The sequence below is a fragment of the Nilaparvata lugens genome, chromosome 4 (assembly GCF_014356525.2).
Source record: "Nilaparvata lugens isolate BPH chromosome 4, ASM1435652v1, whole genome shotgun sequence".
Lineage (NCBI taxonomy): Eukaryota > Metazoa > Arthropoda > Insecta > Hemiptera > Delphacidae > Nilaparvata > Nilaparvata lugens.
In genome coordinates this window covers 29,822,440-29,840,508 of record NC_052507.1, presented here as the reverse complement: position 1 = coordinate 29,840,508, position 18,069 = coordinate 29,822,440, and the positions used below count along the sequence as shown (strand labels likewise).

The window sequence follows — 18,069 nt, the reverse complement described above, 5'->3', positions numbered from 1 at the left end:
AGTTCCATAAACCAGGTCAACACACAATAGAACCAACAAAAAAACGATACTTGAAACAAATTCATCCAGTTGCTCCAACACTACAAACACTACCAAAAATTCACAATCCCAACATCCCAATCAGACCGATAGTCAACTACAGAAATGCACCAGCCTACAAACTATATGAATATGAACAATCAACACAGCTTCAATTTATACAGAAAACCAACCACATCAGACACCCTTATCCACCAGACCTCCAATCACCCCACTCAACACAAACATGCTGCTTTTAAAACAATGATCCATAGACTAAACACCATCCCCTTATCAACAGAAGATTACAGTACAGAGCACAACACAATAAAATTCTTGGTCCAAACTAATGGCTATGATTCACTACTCATAGACAGAATCCAACAGGAAATGGAAAGAAAAACTCAGAAGCCCAGCACTGAACATAGCAAATTCATAACACTAACATACATAAGCTCAGGGTCCAACAGATTATCAAAGAATTTCAAAAAGGCAGGATTCAATATAGCATTTCAAACAAAAAACAAGATTAAAAACCTACCAACCACAAGAGAGCAGAAACAAAACTTATACGAAAACCCAGGGGTATACAAACTCAACTATTCAAATTGCCAAAAATACTACCTGGGGCAGAGCGGTCGTTCATTTTGAAAAAAGATTCGAAGAACACATCAACAACCCCGAATCAGCATTTGCTACCCAATTATAGGAAACAATCACACCTTCACAGACATAGCCACAAATCTAAAAATTTTACACATCAGAAACAAAGGGCCTAAACTAAACACCTTGGAACAATTTGAAATATATAAACATACTAAAAGAGCAAACAAACAACATCCTTAATGAGCAAACAAACTTCAAATCACACAGCCTCTTCAACCTCCTACTCCAATAATCCACAAATTCAAACATTCCCGCCACCCCCGCCGCCAACCGTTCAAAAAATCCCGCCACTCCCACAACTTACTAACCATATGTATTCAACAACGGAAGTGACAGCCAGGGTTGATGAAGGGCCTAGTGCCCGAAAGCGCTACTCTAATTGAGTAGGTAGAAGCTAATAGCTTTTATTTATAAAAATACCTGACTGCTATGTCGTAATTAATTGTTCAAAAGTGATGATTCGATTGCACTAGGTCTCATTCTTTGGAAAATTCGCTGAACGTCATTAAAAGGATAATTCATCCTTGGAAAACAGATGATAATTTCGTCGTCTCTCAATAACAGAAGATGCGTGTGCCTGTGTGGGAGAGAGACAGAATTATTTCCAGCTGTGTAATCATAATCAATCAGCGAGAAATTTTATCTAGCTAGACTAGTAGTTCTGTGAACAGTAGACCTCGCGCAGTTATAAACCGCAGCCTCCTCACATACTGTCCATCAGAGTAAATCCTGTCTGTATGTCGTGTCGGCGAGATATTGGTGTGAAAACGGCTAATGGTTGTTGGGGTTAGTGAATCAAAAATGCTAACATCAAAAGCTAATCTCCTTCAAGACATACCGTACTGGCAACAGGACAGCCCAAGTTCAAAGCAGAGAAAGTTCGAGAGACAATAATATGCTATTTCAGTTATTAATTACATGCGCTATTGCATGCAATCAATAGTTCATTTATTTATTCGTTTATTTATTCACAATGGAGACAACGGGTTTCCCCAAATATGTCTCCTTAACAATAAAAATTGTACAGATATAAATGGGAAAAGAAAAATAATACGAACTTATGCAATAATAAATAATTCAAACAACAAAAGTACCACCTAATTCAAAAATGAAAAATACAAAGATTTCAAATACTTATGAAAAAAGTAAAAATAAAACAAATTGAGAATTCAAAATTCTAAAACTTATAAAAATTAGAGAATATGATAACAAATAATGAACAAACCATAAACCCAAACCATATTATGCACATCCACACTGATACACCAACAAGATTTAATTTATTATCATAATAATGCTTTCCGGAATCTAGCGCGAAAATCAGAAGACATCTAGGCGCCCAGACAAGCTGTTATAAGTTCTTTGCATCCTATTTAATAGTGCATAAAAATTGCATTCAATGAGGCGTGCAATTTATAGTCTACACAGCTGCTGATTTTTTACCAAGTTACATTGAGATATTGAATTGCATGCGTCATGGCATGCGATTTATAATCCACTCGACAGCTGATTTATGATTTATGATAATTCTATAGTCTGATTTTCACTCTAATATTGGCGTATGAAGGAGGCTCCTTTTTCCTATTATATTATCCTTTGAAATGCAAAATTTTCCAAAACCTTGTATGTACGTCGACGCGCATTTTAAAAAGGAACATACCTATCTAAATTTCATGAAAATCTATTACCGTGTTTTGCCGTAAATGCGCAACATATAAACATTCAAACATTAAGAGAAATGCCAAACCGTCGACTTGAGTCTTAGACCTCACTTTGCTCGGTCAATAATCTGATTTGTTGATATGACATGATAATCCTCCTGAACTAGAGTATATCATAATTATCAAAGTTGATCATTATTTGACAATTTCAAGTGATTAGTGAGTGTTGTTTTTCAATTTATTTTGTATATAATCTGAATTATAAATGTTTTGTTTTCAAATGTTTGAACAGAGAATTGAACCTGAATTCAAGTGTATAATTTAGAGATAATTCCATAATCTACATTCCTCGACGACTCCCAAACCAGTGACTCCAATGTATTGATTTTCACTCTAATATTGGCGTATGGTTATGCACATAACCTACTTTCTGGACTATTTATAGTGTATAAATCAAAATTCGGGAAAGAAACAGTTTTGGTCTGTGCCTGTTAGTACTTCCTCAATCATTTTAGAGAATTGTGTTCGGTTTATCAAAGGTCAATAAATAAATAATGTGCCGAGCACTATTTTCAATTCAGGCCTTTTCCCAAGTTATAATAGTAAATTTAATACGCAAATAGACTAGAGCCATTATTGTGAGTTAGCGAAATAAATTATTTTCTCTCTCTATTATGAACGGCCATGACTTCCCATGAGTTTCCCAGGATAGATATTTAAAAATTGTGGCTCCGAGTCGTCGAGGAATGTAGATTATGGAATTATCTCTAAAATTTAGCCTTCCTGTCGCGACATAGAGTGCGATAAGTTGGAAAACAGCAAGGATTACAATTATAACAAACTAATGATTTTGCAGTTACTATTATTTTGGTCCTAAGGCTCTAGAAGCCACGCGACGATTGGTCAAATTGATTCTCTACGCCCAATAGGAGACCTGTTTCTAAATACAGTAGTGGGGCGATTCCCCAGCCGAGAGACCAGATTACGTTTCGGAGGACACTTTGCTAGGAGCACTACGAGAGTGAAGATGTAGTCAACTTGTATCGCCCTCTTCGGGCAAGTTTATATTAGATTAGTTAATGTAGGAGTTAGTTTTATTTTTATTAAAGTTTAATTTTCTAGTAGTGCCATGTCCTGAAAAGTTTAATTGTGTTTCTTCATCGTGTACGAATAATTGTTCAAATAACCGCTAAGGTACGTAAAATAAGGTTAAAATATAATTTAGGGAAATTAATATTAATGAATGTTACCATTCATGAGTTAATTCCTGATATTGAGCCTGATACATGAATGTTCAAATTTTAATACAATTTAAATTACTTTCTATGTGTCTACTAATTTTATTTAATTAAAGGTAAAAACTATCTACAAGATTAATATTATAGGGCAAACATTATTTTTACCTTAAAGTGAAATTTTCAATGTTTTTTCTTCTATTGTATAAAAGTTTCTTGTTTTGTTTTGTGATAAATTCATAATTCTAGTTGATACTCGTTTTTGGACTTGTATTTGTAGGTAAATCAAATCATAAACTCTGGACTGTTCATTTTAAATTAAGTTTATGAGCAGTTTTGGGCGAATGCCCGCTATTTACACTTGTATTGCGTCCTATAGTTCATAAATAAATAAATTATATGTTGACTAGCGCACAAGTTTCCAACAATACTAGTCGAGCCACTATATGAAAAATTATATTTGATTTCGCAAACCAAACAAAAAAAATATCATATAAGTTAGCATCATTTCAATCTGAATTATTCCTTTTCTAAGAGCATTATATCAATTTATATAAAAGTTAACATCATAATTAATGAAGAACGCATTATATTATCTAAAAGCATTATATTAATTTATTATGGGTGTTTTCATAAATGTTGCATTGTGTATTAATGGCACTCTGGCAAGTAAATTCGTTTTAATTCAATCTGTTGAATTTTGAGAATGAAATCAGAACGTCAAGATAAAATCTAAATAAAAAAACAGAATAAACTCATGTTTTAGCTTTTGATGAATTGTAGGAAGAGTTAGAAATTAATGCTGTAATACATTTATTTACAGCGGTTCCCCAAACCAACTTCATGTTTCACCCATTCAAAATCCTGCTTTAAGACTCAACTTCATACCATCATGGACTCCACGAGCAAGGCATGTCGTAAGAGTTCCCGATGATGATACCTGACCAGAAAATTGACGTAAGGCCGTTTCGGGAGACGGAGGTTCCGCAACGCAAGATGACTTCCCGACATCATCAACTCAACTCTTAGAAGAAAACGCCGAAATAACAAAATAACATCGAAAGGAAACACGACGGAAACCATCAACAAAGTGCAGTTCAGTGAAACAAAGGGTCATACTGTGCCGAGCACTAAGTTTAATTCAGGCCTTTTCCAAGTTATAATAGTAAATTTAATACGCAATAGACTAGAGCCATTATTGTAAGTGAGTTAGCGAAATAAATTATTTTCTCTCTCTATTATGAACGGCCATGACTTCGAGTTTCCCATGATAGATATTTAAAAATTGTGGCTCCGAGTCGTCGAGGAATGTAGATTATGGAATTATCTCTAAAACTTAGCCTTCCTGTCGTGACATAAAGTGCGATAAGCTGGAAAACAGCAAGCATTGAAATTATAACAAACTACCGATTTTGCAGTTACTATTTGGTCCAAAGGCTCTAGAAGCCACGCGACGATTGGTCAAAGGGATTCCCTTCGCCCAATAGGAGACCTGTTTCTAAATACAGTAGTGGGGGGGGATTCCCCAGTCGAGAGACCAGATTACGTTTCGGACGACACTTTGCTAGGAGCACTACGAGAGTAAAGATGTAGTCATTATGTTTCCCCCTTTTTGGGCAGGTTTATAAGTTTATTTCATTAGTTAATGTAGGAGCTAGTTTTATTTTTATTAAAGTTTAAATTTTCTAGTAGTGCCATGTCCTGAAAGGTTTAATTGTGTATTTTCTTCATGTACGAATAATTGTTTCTTCAAATAACCGCTAAGGTACGTAAAATAAGGTTAAAATATAATTTAGGGAATTTAATTGATTGAAACTTCCATAAGAGTATTGAATTAATTAAGCCTGTTATTTTTCAAGTTAATAATATTGATTGAGAATAATCCTTTTGATTTTATTAGTGATGTAGATACTTATAAATTTTTTCTAAAGAAGTATAGAAAGTTTTCAGTTACGTTACATTTGAGTTATTGTTTCTGGAGATATATTATCGTAGAGTATTGCTGAAAGTCAGGAAGATAGCCTTCAAATTGGAATGAAATTTTTAAGATTATGTTCATATTGAGTTTATGACATTTTATAATTTTATATTTTTTCAGACTCTGTTTTCTTATGTCATTAAGGCTTTCGAATAATTTAGTAAATTTTTATGATAGAAATCTTAATAGACAAAGAAGAAAGTTTTTCTTTTCCATGAAATTAATATTAATAAATGTTGGCTAGCGCACAAGTTTCCAACAATACTAGTCGAGCTACTATATGAAAAATTATATTTGATTTTGCAAACCAAACGAAAAATATCATATAAGTTAGCATCATTTCAATCTGAATTATTCCTTTCCTAAGAGTATTATATCAATTTATATAAAAGTTAACATCATAATTAATGAAGTATTCATTTTTCTAAAAGCATTATATTAATTTATTACGAGTGTTTTCATAAAGTTGCATTGTATATAATGACACTCTGGCAAGTAAATCCGTTTTAATTCAATTTTGAGAATGAAATCAGAACGTCAAGATAAAATCTAAATTAAATAATTGAATAAACTCCTGTTTTAGCTTTTGATGAATTGTAGGAAGAGTTAGAAATTAATGCTGTAATACATTTATTTACAGCGGTTCATGTGTGTCCCCAAACCTACTTCTTGTACTACCACCCCTTTGGTTCCGCAACTTTATGTAACACCGCTTCAAGACACCCGTTCAGACGACAGGTCTAGGGACGTAAGAGGACGTCGCCGTCAAGCCAAATTCAACCGGTAAAAGCTCACCGCCAAAAACAAGGTACTGTAACCCCGACGATAAAGCAACGTACAGACCAACGAAAGTGCAGTGTAGTGAAACAAAGGTTCATTCGAGAATGTCAATCAAAAGTGGGGATTCAAAATTATTATGAAATGGGTTAGATGGGTTACTATCGACGAAACTTGGGTTCAACGGGCTTTTCTTTCTTGAGTAATTCCATGTTGAAATTAACTTGTTATTTGATGACTGATATTGTTTGGTTTTGTGACGTATTGCTATCTAATCGGGGATAGTAATGCGCCCCCGAATCAGATGAAGAATGTCACCAATGTAACATGAAATTGTTGTTTCTGTTGTTCGTTTTTAGTTGCCAATGTTTATTGAAGCTGTTTGTATTTTTAATTATTTCAAAGTGTAGTGTTAGTTTATAGTATAAACCTATTAAATCAGGCATGGCAAGATTAATTGAAGTTTTCTTGACTCTAGCCCGTTCACCTGCATGAATTAGGTATAGACTCAGGTATTTTCTAGATGTGTCGGCCTATTTCTAAATTCTAAATTTTATTCAAAATTATCTTCTTATCATCTTTTAAAAGGTCAGGCACAATACAAAAATGTCAATCAAAGTGCGGGTTTGAAATTGGTGTATGGGGTTATCGCCGAAATTTGGGTTCAACGGGCTTTTCTTTCTTGAGTAATTTCATGTTGAAATTAATTTGTTATTTTATGACTGATATTGTTTGGTTTTGTGATGTATTGCTATCTAAACGAGGGATAGTAATGAGCCCCCAAATCAGATGAAGAATTTCAACAAAGTAACATGAAATTGTTGTTTCCTTTGTCTGATTTTAGTTGCCAATGTTTATTGAAGCTGTTTGTATTTTTCAATTATTTCAAATTGTAGTGTTATTCTACAGTAGAAACCTATTATTAAATCAGGCATGGCAAGATTGATTGAAGTTTTCTTGACTCTAGTCCGTTCACCTGCATGAGAATAGTATAGACTCAGATTCATTTTCTAGATGTGCCGGCCTACTTTAAAATTCTAAAAATTTTCTTCAAAATTATTTTTATTTTATTACCTTCATAAAGGTTAGGCATAATAACGAGAGAAGCTCGGTGCCCCGATATTAAACATAAAGAGAAATGCAAAACTGTCGACTTGAATCTTAGATCTCACTTCACTCGGCCAATTAAAAATGTATATCTGTTTTTTATGTATCAATGAATAAATATCTCAATGTAACTTATTAGTAAAAACTCAGCTATTGTGTGGACTATTAGTTGCATACAATGACGCATGCAATATAATAACTGAAAGTTTTCTTTCGACCTTCCTCTGCTCTCAACTCGGGGCTGACCTGTTGCCAATATGTCTTGAAGGAGATTGGCTTTTGATGTTAGTGTTTTTGATGCACCAATCCATACAGCTATTAGTCCTTTTCACGATATCTCGCCGACACGACAGGACTTGACAGAATTTACTCTAATGGTCAAAGGAGGCTGTGGTTTATAACTGCGTGAGATCTAATTTTCCCAGAACTACTAGTATTAATCATCAGAAAATAAAATAAATAAGAAAAATCAATGGAAAGTGATGGGACTAGTTTTTCTATCCCTATGAGTCTCTGAATTGAATACAGTAATAAAACAATACATCAACTTGAACTTAAAGCTGATTGATTTATTATTGAATGAAGATTTCATTCAATAATATCATTCATCCAAGTCTGAAGTTATATTTCAATTTCATAGAAAGACTATAAAGAACAAAATATTAAGAGATTGAACTATAATATAGTTGATACTCGTATAATAGACTGAATGCTATCATGTTATATTATTACATGGTATAATAATTATTATGACGTGGTTGAACATGAATAATTCAGAGTATATTGTTGTACCAATAGTTCTAAGTGGACTCCGAGTTATCAATACATCTGAGAGTCTGTTAACTATCCAATTGTAATATTCAATCTGAGAAATTATATATCGAGAGAATTTGGCAGCAAGACCAGAATCACTTAAACTAAAACTCAAAATTTTAAATCAAATAAGCGATAGATTCTATCAACATTTCGATGTATCAATAAAACTATTCTTGTGAATCATGTTAGTTCTCTTATCAATTAATATATAGAAATTTGTGTGATATAGGGATGAGTGAGAAGAAATAATATTGCGAATGAATCATTTGACAAATCTTTCATCAGATGAGCACTAGACTACAAAGCTGTTAATAATGAAAATGGATATTGTTGGCCCGAAAAAAACTGTTACTTATTGTCACGTATTTCAATTCCAAGTTTCCATCTAACATATTAGATTTGTTGCATATCACTAAAACCTGTATCCATTAACTAACAGAATCCACAGGAGAGAAGAATCACACGAAATGCACTTGAAGTTGGATTCGTGGCAGTGACGCCTTTTCACGTTTAATTTCTGTAACTGGAGCCTTTTTGGAGAGAGGAAATCGCAGTCAGGCGACGTTCAAGCAGAGCAGACCATATATCAACTGCACAAACGTTGGTCGTTCACGCGAGCTATCCTTTTCGGATTATTACCGAAACCATTAACTAATTGCGTTGAACGGACACCACGTGACGCGGGGAGTGAGCAGCAGCGTTCGGCACTTCCACTCTATCTCCGAGAAATGTCAGACTTGAAAAACTGTCTTTGTATGAACTGTTGCTCCAGCAAGATCCTGTTCCAACTGGAATTCATTCAACAATAGTCTTACAGCGCTGGCTTTGCAGTTCCAGCTAGTACAAACTTTCAGCTTCCTTGTTATAGTTCTATCCTTTTCATCCAGTGACTCCTCCTTCACTGATTCTCACACTCCAACATCCTCTTATGATTCTATCACTTGATTGCTCCCCTTTTCTTCACTGAGATATACCAATGTTGATTTTAGTGATTTTAATGAGAGAACTCATATATTTTCGTAAGTGAGTTTTATTGAAGTACACCAATATTGTGTCTCAAAAATGTGATCATTTGAAATGCGTGACTTTTCGAACAAACTGTATTTGAATTCTCTTAATAATTCATGATTGGTGTCGAGTTGTGAAATACATTTCAGAAATCATCATTATTGGTGATGTGGAAATCTTGTGATAGAATTGAACAGGCAATATATGTATGCACTCTTCTGTCAACACAAATTCCAAAACGATTGGAGACAGTCCACAATTGATAAAACATACATATAGTTAGGAGCGACTGCAGCAGTCACCTAATCAGAAAAGAAAAACATTGCATGAAGTAGAACATTACGTGGAGTAATAAGAATTCTGAGTTTTTTGGTTAATGGCTCATACAATCATTCTCTTCACATTTTACTTGGATGTAGTTCTATATCATGTAGTTTCCAAACTCTTCTTACGGTTGGTTATTAGTCGAAATCTGTAGTGGGTAAATGTTATACGTTTGGAGTCTGACTGAGCCAAAGGGTGTCTGCAAGTAAGCTTCCAGCATTCAGCCAGGTTTAATTATCTCGTCTTAATTACATCCCCGCCTATATTCCCAGAGTAATCCCACTTGCTTCTCTGTGGAACCAAACATCAGTGCTGAGGATACATCTCAACTGCAAGCTTCGCTCATCATTCTGCGTTAAAAATATCCTTACCAACCATGAAATTTCATCTCATGTGCGCGTATCAATTTACAGTTAAAATAATAACACAGTTGAGCTTGAGACAAAGCCTCTGGATAATGGAGGTGAGTAATCTGTTAATGAATGGTCTGCTGGAGCAAGGTCTATTCTCAGACACTAATTGAGTTCAGAGAAACAAAACTCTCTGTTATTTGGAAATTATATGGAAGATTTCAAAGTATATATTCCTTGTTATTACCATGAAGTATGTAAATATTATTTTGATGATAATTTCTGTTATTTAAAATATTATTTCTGTGTTCTCTGTTATTACCAAATAAAAAAGAACTGGACTAATTTGTTCCCCTACATTTTCACGTAGTATTTTCAATAATATTGAAACTTCAAACATTTCGATCTTATCCATCTTCATCTTTTCGGGTATAAATATTACCGTATACAAGAATCAAACATCTTAATGATAATAAAATTATCATTTGGAAATTTCATTCTATATAGAATAGTAGTTGCTGAATAAATATCAACAGTAGATGATCATTGAGTTGTTATATGATATATTATTCTTCCTTCAATAGCATAATTATTACAATATTGTGCTGATCAATTTATTGTGATAGTTCAGTCTTTTATGTCAGTCACCACTCAAAATCATAATAATATACAACAATGCAAAGCAAATCAAATTGCACCCTTGCAAAACAATGCTAGCGAACCAATTTACAGTATTACAGTCGACAGTATTATACTCTGCGGTCCCACAAAACGATTTATACGAGTTGTTAGTGGTGATCTGGTATGCAGAATGTGTTACTGAGCATCCGCGTCAACTCCTACTGTACCAATATCACCATTGATTGGAATTTACTACCACTTCAGAATGTCTTACTTGAGCGACATGAGGGTTCAAATGAATAATTTCTACCTTTTCAACTTCAGGATCATGCTTACTGCGTCTTACAAAGGTCTTCATCCATGCCTCCTTGGCGTTGATCAGCCAGGATGGCAAGTTTGTCATAGACGTGGGATTACGAGGATGAATGAACATTCGCTCGTGAGGTGTGCAATTGATGGTCGTGCAGAGAAGCGAGCGAATGCTGCTTAGTGATTCTAAGAGTACCTTTTCCCAGTGAGAAGTATCCATGTTCCTGGACCGTAGGGCTAAACGGATTGTCTTCCAAATTATTCCATTGTAGCGTTCCACCTGTCCATTACCTTGAGGGTTGTAAGGTGTTGTGGAACTGGTAGCTACACCCTTGGACATTAAGTAATCTTTGACATCTTTTGATAGAAAACTGGTCCCTCTATCAGTGTGTATGTATGAAGGATAGCCGTATGTGGTGAATAAGTCATTGAGATTTTGAATTACTGTTTCTGATGACATGTCTCGACAGGGATAGGCAAAGGGAAATCTCGAATATTCATCCACAATAGTGAGGATGTACTTGTTTCTAGTTGATGATGGCAGGGGTCCTTTGAAGTCAATGTTGATCCTTTCAAAAGGCCGAGTTGCTTTTATCAATTTTCCTTTGAAACAGTTGAATCTTGGCTTCAGCTCTGAGCAGATCTTGCATTCCATGCAGACTTCTCTGATGTCATCTACCGAGTATGGAAGGTTATGAGCTTTAGTCCAGTGAAAAAATCTTGTGATGCCGGGGTGGCAGAGGTCTTGATGATATTTTATCAAGTCTTGTTTTGATGTGATACATCCCATTATCACACATGCTCGAGAAAGAGCGTCAGCAGTTATGTTCTCTTTTCCAGGTCGGTAAATGATCTCATAGGTGTATTGAGATAGCTCAAGGCGCCACCTCATGATTTTTTCGTTCTTCACCTTGCCTCTTGCCGCGCTATTGAACATGAATGAAACAGATTTTTGATCAGTAATAAGTTGAAAGAAACGACCAGATAAGTAATGACGCCACTTCCTAATAGATTCTACAATGGCATATGCCTCTTTTTCAACTGATGAGTGTCGTTTTTCACTTTCGTTTAGCATTCGTGAAAAGTATGCAACAGGACGTTCATTGTAAGATAGTGTTGCTGCTATGCAGAAATCTGAGGCATCAGTCTCTACAGTGAGAATGCCTCCTTCATCAAAAACATGTATTACAGCTGCAGCTACCTCTTTTTTAAGATCTTCAAAAGCTGCAAGGGCCTTTCCTTGAAGAGGGAAGAGCGTACAGTGTGCCAAGGCATGAATTTTACTTGAAAAATTTTGTATCCATCGAGAGTAATGTGCGAAGAGGCCCACAGTTCTCTGAAGAGTTTTGGGATTAGGAGGTGGGGGCATATTAAGTAGAGGCTCAAGGCGTTCGGGATCTGGACGTAATGATTTGTTTCCAACTAAAAATCCTAGGAAACGTATCTCCTTTTGACAGAATTTACTCTTCTCCTTGTTTATAGTAAGTGAGTTATTTGAAGCTGCTGCAAGAAACCGTTCAAGATTAGTGTCATGTTCTTCTTTTGAATTTCCACAAATTATGACGTCATCTAAATAAGCATAGGTATCAAATAATTTCTCTTTTTGTATGAGTGAATCAATTACTCTTTGAAAAGCTGAAACACCATTAGTGACACCAAAAGGAATACGACAGAACTGATAAAGTTTCCCACATGCTTCAAATCCTGTGTATTGCCTTTCTTCAAGTAAGATTGGTACTTGGTGATATGCGGATTTCAGATCTACAGTACTATACCAGGAATACTGAGCTACTTTGCGAACTAAATCTTCCATATTTGGAATGGGATAGGCGTCCAATTCAGTGAATTTGTTTATAGTTCTAGAATAATCTATAACCATCCTTTTTTTCGGTTATCGGGTTTAACAACAAATGCTTGGGCACGCCAAGGTGTGTGGCTTTCTTCTATGATGCCATCTTCCAGTAATTGTTGAATTTCATTGGAAATAAAATCTTCATCATCTTTTGATAATTTGCGAGATTTGGTTGTAATTGGTTGACAATTGGGTTTTAGATGTTGAAAAAGGGAGCAAGGAGGAATTTTTGCTTGAGTTATTCCGCAAATAGTAAGAGGTGGCTTATTACCTCCAAATGGTATTTCTATACTGGAGAAATTGTTCATAAATTCGTGCCCAAGAATAATATTTTCACAGAGGTCTTGCATAAGCATTAAGGTTGTGTTTGTATAACTTTCTCCCTGAACTGTTAAATTCACGTTAACTTTGCCTCGGATTTGTGGTGTGAAGCGTTTTGAGCCTAAAGTTACTTTTCCTATCTCTGGTATAACTTCTAAATTCAGTTTTTTTGCATAGGTATCGTCAATAAAGTTGCCAGTTGCTCCAGTATCGATCAGTGCTTGACTTTCAGTTCCGTTTATGGTAATAGGAATAATAACCTTTGAAAGACATTTTTCGGCTTGCACTGAAGGTGTTAGTAATATCGAATTACTAAACTCTCTTTTTTTCTCTAATACGGAAGATTTTGAGTTACATACCCGAGCAAAGTGTCCCTTCTTACCACACTTCTTGCAGAATTCGTTTTTAGCTGGGCAAAATAGTCGAGAATGTTTTTTGTTGCCACAAAAAAAGCATGCTTGTCCACTAATACTAACAGCTGATAATGAGGAGTCTGAAGTGTTTTTTTGATTAGGAATTAGATTTGATGCATTTTCTGTATCTTTGCAAGCATTAAGCTCAAATGGAGGATTAGATTTATTGTAGCATTGTGATTGATCTTTTGCAGACTCAAAAGCTCTTGCACGATTAAGAGTTTCATGCAAAGACATATCTGGGCTTTCTAAAATTCGTTGGCGGATTTCGGATGAATATAAACCTGCAATCAATGCTTCTTTTATGTGCTCCTCTCGATTCTCTGTAGCAGAGATCGCTGTAAAATTACATTCTAGGCTGAGTTCTTTCAGTTTTAGGAAAAAATTATCGATGGACTCACCTTGTTTTTGTTTTCTTATAGAGAGAAGGTACCTTGTAAAGATTTCGCTTTTCTTCTTGATAAATATGCCTTCAAGGATGGAGATACTTTCCTCGAATGTAGTACAATCTATTATCAATTTGTAATTTTCAGCTGACAGCAAGGTAACTAAGATATCCAATTTCGTATCTTCAGTGTAATAGTTTCCTTTCAAGTAGGCATCCAGCATTCTTTTCCAGTGTCTCCATTCCATTGGTGCACTAGGAGAATCTGGATCCACACTTAGACATTTTGGTTTGAGAATTTTCCCAATTGATTCCGAGTTGAAAGATGTATCAACGGGTTCATTTCGAGATAATTCGGTAGGCTTATCCTGATTCCGTGATGGAGATTCAACATTATTTCGATCCCGGGTTTTTCTCTTTGGCATTTTGATTACCGGTACTTATTTTAGTCAATAAAATTGTAATAAATAGAGACCATTGAAGAGCTAGAATAATGGCTTTTATTGACTAAAATAAACTGAGATAAAATAACAAACTTTCTGATGATTTAGAATAATTCAAACAACTGATTCATGACATATGATTATCATATCAGTTAGCAACAATGAATTTTAGTTATAAAAAGTATATTCAGTAATTGAATACTCATTAGTGCCTACCACATTATAATAATTTTATATTGTAACAATGAATCCAAGTGAATTCAAATGGTCTTTTTAGTAATATCATTGGGTAGTTGTGATAAAATTCATAGTGTGGAACGCGATCGGTAATGTAGCTTCATTCAATGACCGAACTTCATACTCTATGAACATTCTGCAAAGAATCCATTTGTGTGCGAGTTCAGTGTAAGTATGAGTGAGATCGATAATTCTCAGAAACATTTATATATATATTTTTTGTAAACAACATATTTCTTGAAGTTTTGATGACAGGTAATAGAGATACAAATTTTTCTTAGAATATCTTCTAACAATAAATTGGTTTATTGAAGAGAGGTTTGACTTCTTCGGATAGAGAGGTTCAAATCAAATCAAATTTTATTTGCCGTAATAGAAATAATACAATAGAAATAATAATCCTTAATATAAAGTTAAAAAAACATGTTGATCAATATTTAAATATACACGAAAAACAACTTTGTCAAAACAAAATAACATGTTTGGCGCTGCCTGCAAAACCGAAGTTTGAGTGCTGGCAGCGAGTATCGATATCAATTTTCAATATAAAATTTCAATGAAAAAATAAATAGATGAAACAAGAATAAATATACATATGAAAGAGAATTTAAATAAACATAGTATAAATAATAAGGAAAAGAAAAGGTTGATAATCGGAATTTCCAAACTCATGATGTGAATATGAATAGTTTTATATAATATGTAAAGTTTGATGGTTTATCATTTGGGAAGCAATTGGTTTTATGGTCGCGCTGATTTGCTATCTATCGCTTAGGCTGTCGATCAGCACGACCACCAAACGAATTGCTTATATAATTATGATAAGTTAAGCTTCATGCGCCTGCTACTCCCGTAGTGAGGGTGACCACTTTGAGCCAAACTCCTCTATACACCACTTATTAGTTTGAAAATCGCTTTTCGGTGGTTCGGAATCCACTCAAAGCAGCATCTTCACTCATCTCTCATCATCATCTGTCTCATCACCCAAGCACAAGCCTATAGCTCATGTGGGTATCATTCTCAGCAAAAAATCATAGTGATGGTTACATGCGGTATCACTATGATAAATTTAAAAAAATCTTGTGTGGCGCACTCACACAACTTTCCTTGCCGTTATGAGAATTGATCACCTGACGCTAGTGTTGACGCGCATCACAAGTCTACTTATAAACAAAGATCTAAGCCAGCTGGTGACAAGACAATAACGCTGGAGACATACGAGGTCTGCTATCTCTTCATAGTAAATGATTTGATAGAATCAACAGTTGCCAGCAATTTCATAATCACATTTTTTCGAATTTCGAGCTTAATTTCAATTTTAGGTGAAAATGTTACTCAACATTAATTGTAGAGATTTTTATGCTCAATATTCTCCACTCGAATTTGTTTGTTTAAATTGTATCTGAAGCCTGATAATTAGGAATCTAAAATCCAACTTTGCATAGATGGGGCGGAGCTCCTGAAATGTTTATAGATATGGGACTTGTGGCAATAAATTGATAGAGCTTATCAATGACTATTTCAGGTATGAATTTAATCAAAATCGTTGAAGCCGTTTTCGAGAAAATCGCGAAAAACCCTGTTTTTGACAACATTTTCGCCATTTTAGCCGCCATCTTGAATTGCATTTGATCGAAATTGTTCGTGTCGGATCCTTATATTGTAAGGACCTTAAGTTACCACTTAAGTAAACCACTTTTTCGGACTCAGGGGACCATTAAACGTATAGAAATGTAGAAATTGGGGTACCTTAATTTTTTTCGGAAAGCAATACTTTCCTTACCTATGGTAATAGGGCAAGGAAAGTAATGAAACGTATAGAAAACATGAAATTAGGGTAGCCTACCTTACATTTTTTTGGAAAGCAATACTTTCCTTACCTATGGTAATAGGGCAAGGAAAGTAAAAATTATATTACAAAGTATCCTTGGAAATTTGAATTCTGAGTTTCTTATGAAAAAATAAATAAAATTCAAGTCATGATAGAAAATGTTAATCTTTGAATCATTATTCTACAAAGGCTTTATAGACTCTCTAGGCTCATTATTTTATCAAGTATATATGAGTCTCATTGTAAGTAACTAAAAATATTGAGTGGTTACATTTGATTACATGCACTACTGAGACCAAAAATGTAACAACATTATCATCTGAATCCTCACTGTAACTCGAGAAGAAAAATTTCAATTGAATCAATACCGATATGTGAACTTCATTGTTCGCTGCTCAACACTCCCCGTTTTTATTATCCGTGGCATTTCATTATTATATAACAGTGTCAATCGATTTGAAAATCACATTACATAAGATAAAGGGGGATGGTGAACTTGACCTAATTTATTTGTTCTTTTTCCCAACTTATTTCTAGGAAGTTCTAAAAACCATGAGACTATTTATTAGTTCTATCATATTAATTAAAATTCAAATTTATTCATCAAAAAGACATATCAATTAAAGACATATCAATTAAAGACTATTCAATTAAAATACACTGGTTTGAATTAAGGAAATTATGATACTTGAAAATAGTTTGGAATTGAAAGTAGAATATGAAAAAATATATTCATATGATTGCAGTACAAGTGTATAAACATAAGGAAAAATGATAATAATAATTTCTAGCTCAACGGCGCTTAAGGGATTCACTCGGCAGTCTTAATATTTTAATATTGTGTGGGGAAAAAATTGAAAACATAATCTCCTTCTTCTTCATGTACCGTCTCCATGGCGGAGGTTGGCTATCATGATTGCGATTTTAATTTTATTTACAGCTGCTCTGAATAGGTCATTGGATATAAAGAAAATAAAAATCTCAGTACCCTTTTTTAAAATATTTTATAAGGGTACTGAGATTTTTATTTTCTTTATATTTATATTACAAGTAGCCCTATACAGGAAAGAGGTCATTGGATGTACACTGAAACCAATCCCTTAAGTTGCGCAGCCAAGATATTCGTCTTCTGCCCACTGATCTCTTGCCTGTTATTTTTCCTTGCATAATAAGGTGCAATATTTCATATTTCTTTCCCCTCATTATGTGACCTAGATACTTTAACTTTCGTTCCTTAATTTCACCTATGAGCTCTGGCCTTTTCTCCATTCTTCTGAGAACCTCTTCATTTATTACATGGTCTGTATATGAGATTCTCAGCATTCTGCGGTAGGTCCAAAAACATAATAATACGGATAAATTTGTGAAATAATATGCTGGCATTTTCAAAGGAAATATTCATCTATAAGGCGTATTTAGGAGAGCCTCCGAAGCCTCTGCCTCAATGTAGAGTAGTCACCTGCTCACTCTACGCTTGTGTACGGCGACGCTACACCCCTCAATGTCAGATATCTCAACTGGAATATTACGGTTAAGCCAATAAGCTATGTTTGCCGATATCAAATTCCGCTATAAGTTCTAGATTCTTGGAAGATTTTTATTCATTATCATGTGCCGGGCACTGTCTTTAATTCAGGCCTTTTCCCAAGTTATAATAGTAAATTTAATACGCAATAGACTAGAGCCATTATTGTAAGTGAGTTAGCGAAATAAATTA

General features: G+C 34.5%; 2 protein-coding genes across 3 annotated transcripts in view; both read right to left on the bottom strand.

Moving 5' to 3' along the window:
* LOC111053344 (lutropin-choriogonadotropic hormone receptor) overlaps positions 1-18,069 on the bottom strand; it is a 149,761-nt gene that overhangs the window by 128,286 nt on the left and 3,406 nt on the right. The gene's annotated exons all lie outside the window — the stretch shown is intronic.
* On the bottom strand, positions 10,836-14,407 carry LOC120351134. Its single transcript, XM_039427306.1, has 2 exons — positions 14,229-14,407; positions 10,836-14,068 (listed from the first exon to the last, which is right to left on the bottom strand). The coding sequence occupies exon 2, from the start codon at positions 14,063-14,065 to the stop codon at positions 12,740-12,742; it is 1,326 nt and encodes a 441-aa protein (XP_039283240.1). The 5' UTR covers positions 14,066-14,068; positions 14,229-14,407; the 3' UTR covers positions 10,836-12,739.

Coding starts and splice junctions, on each gene's coding strand:
- LOC120351134 (XM_039427306.1), bottom strand. CDS start 14,065: ATGCTGGATGCCTACTTGAAAGGAAACTATTACACTGAAGATACGAAA.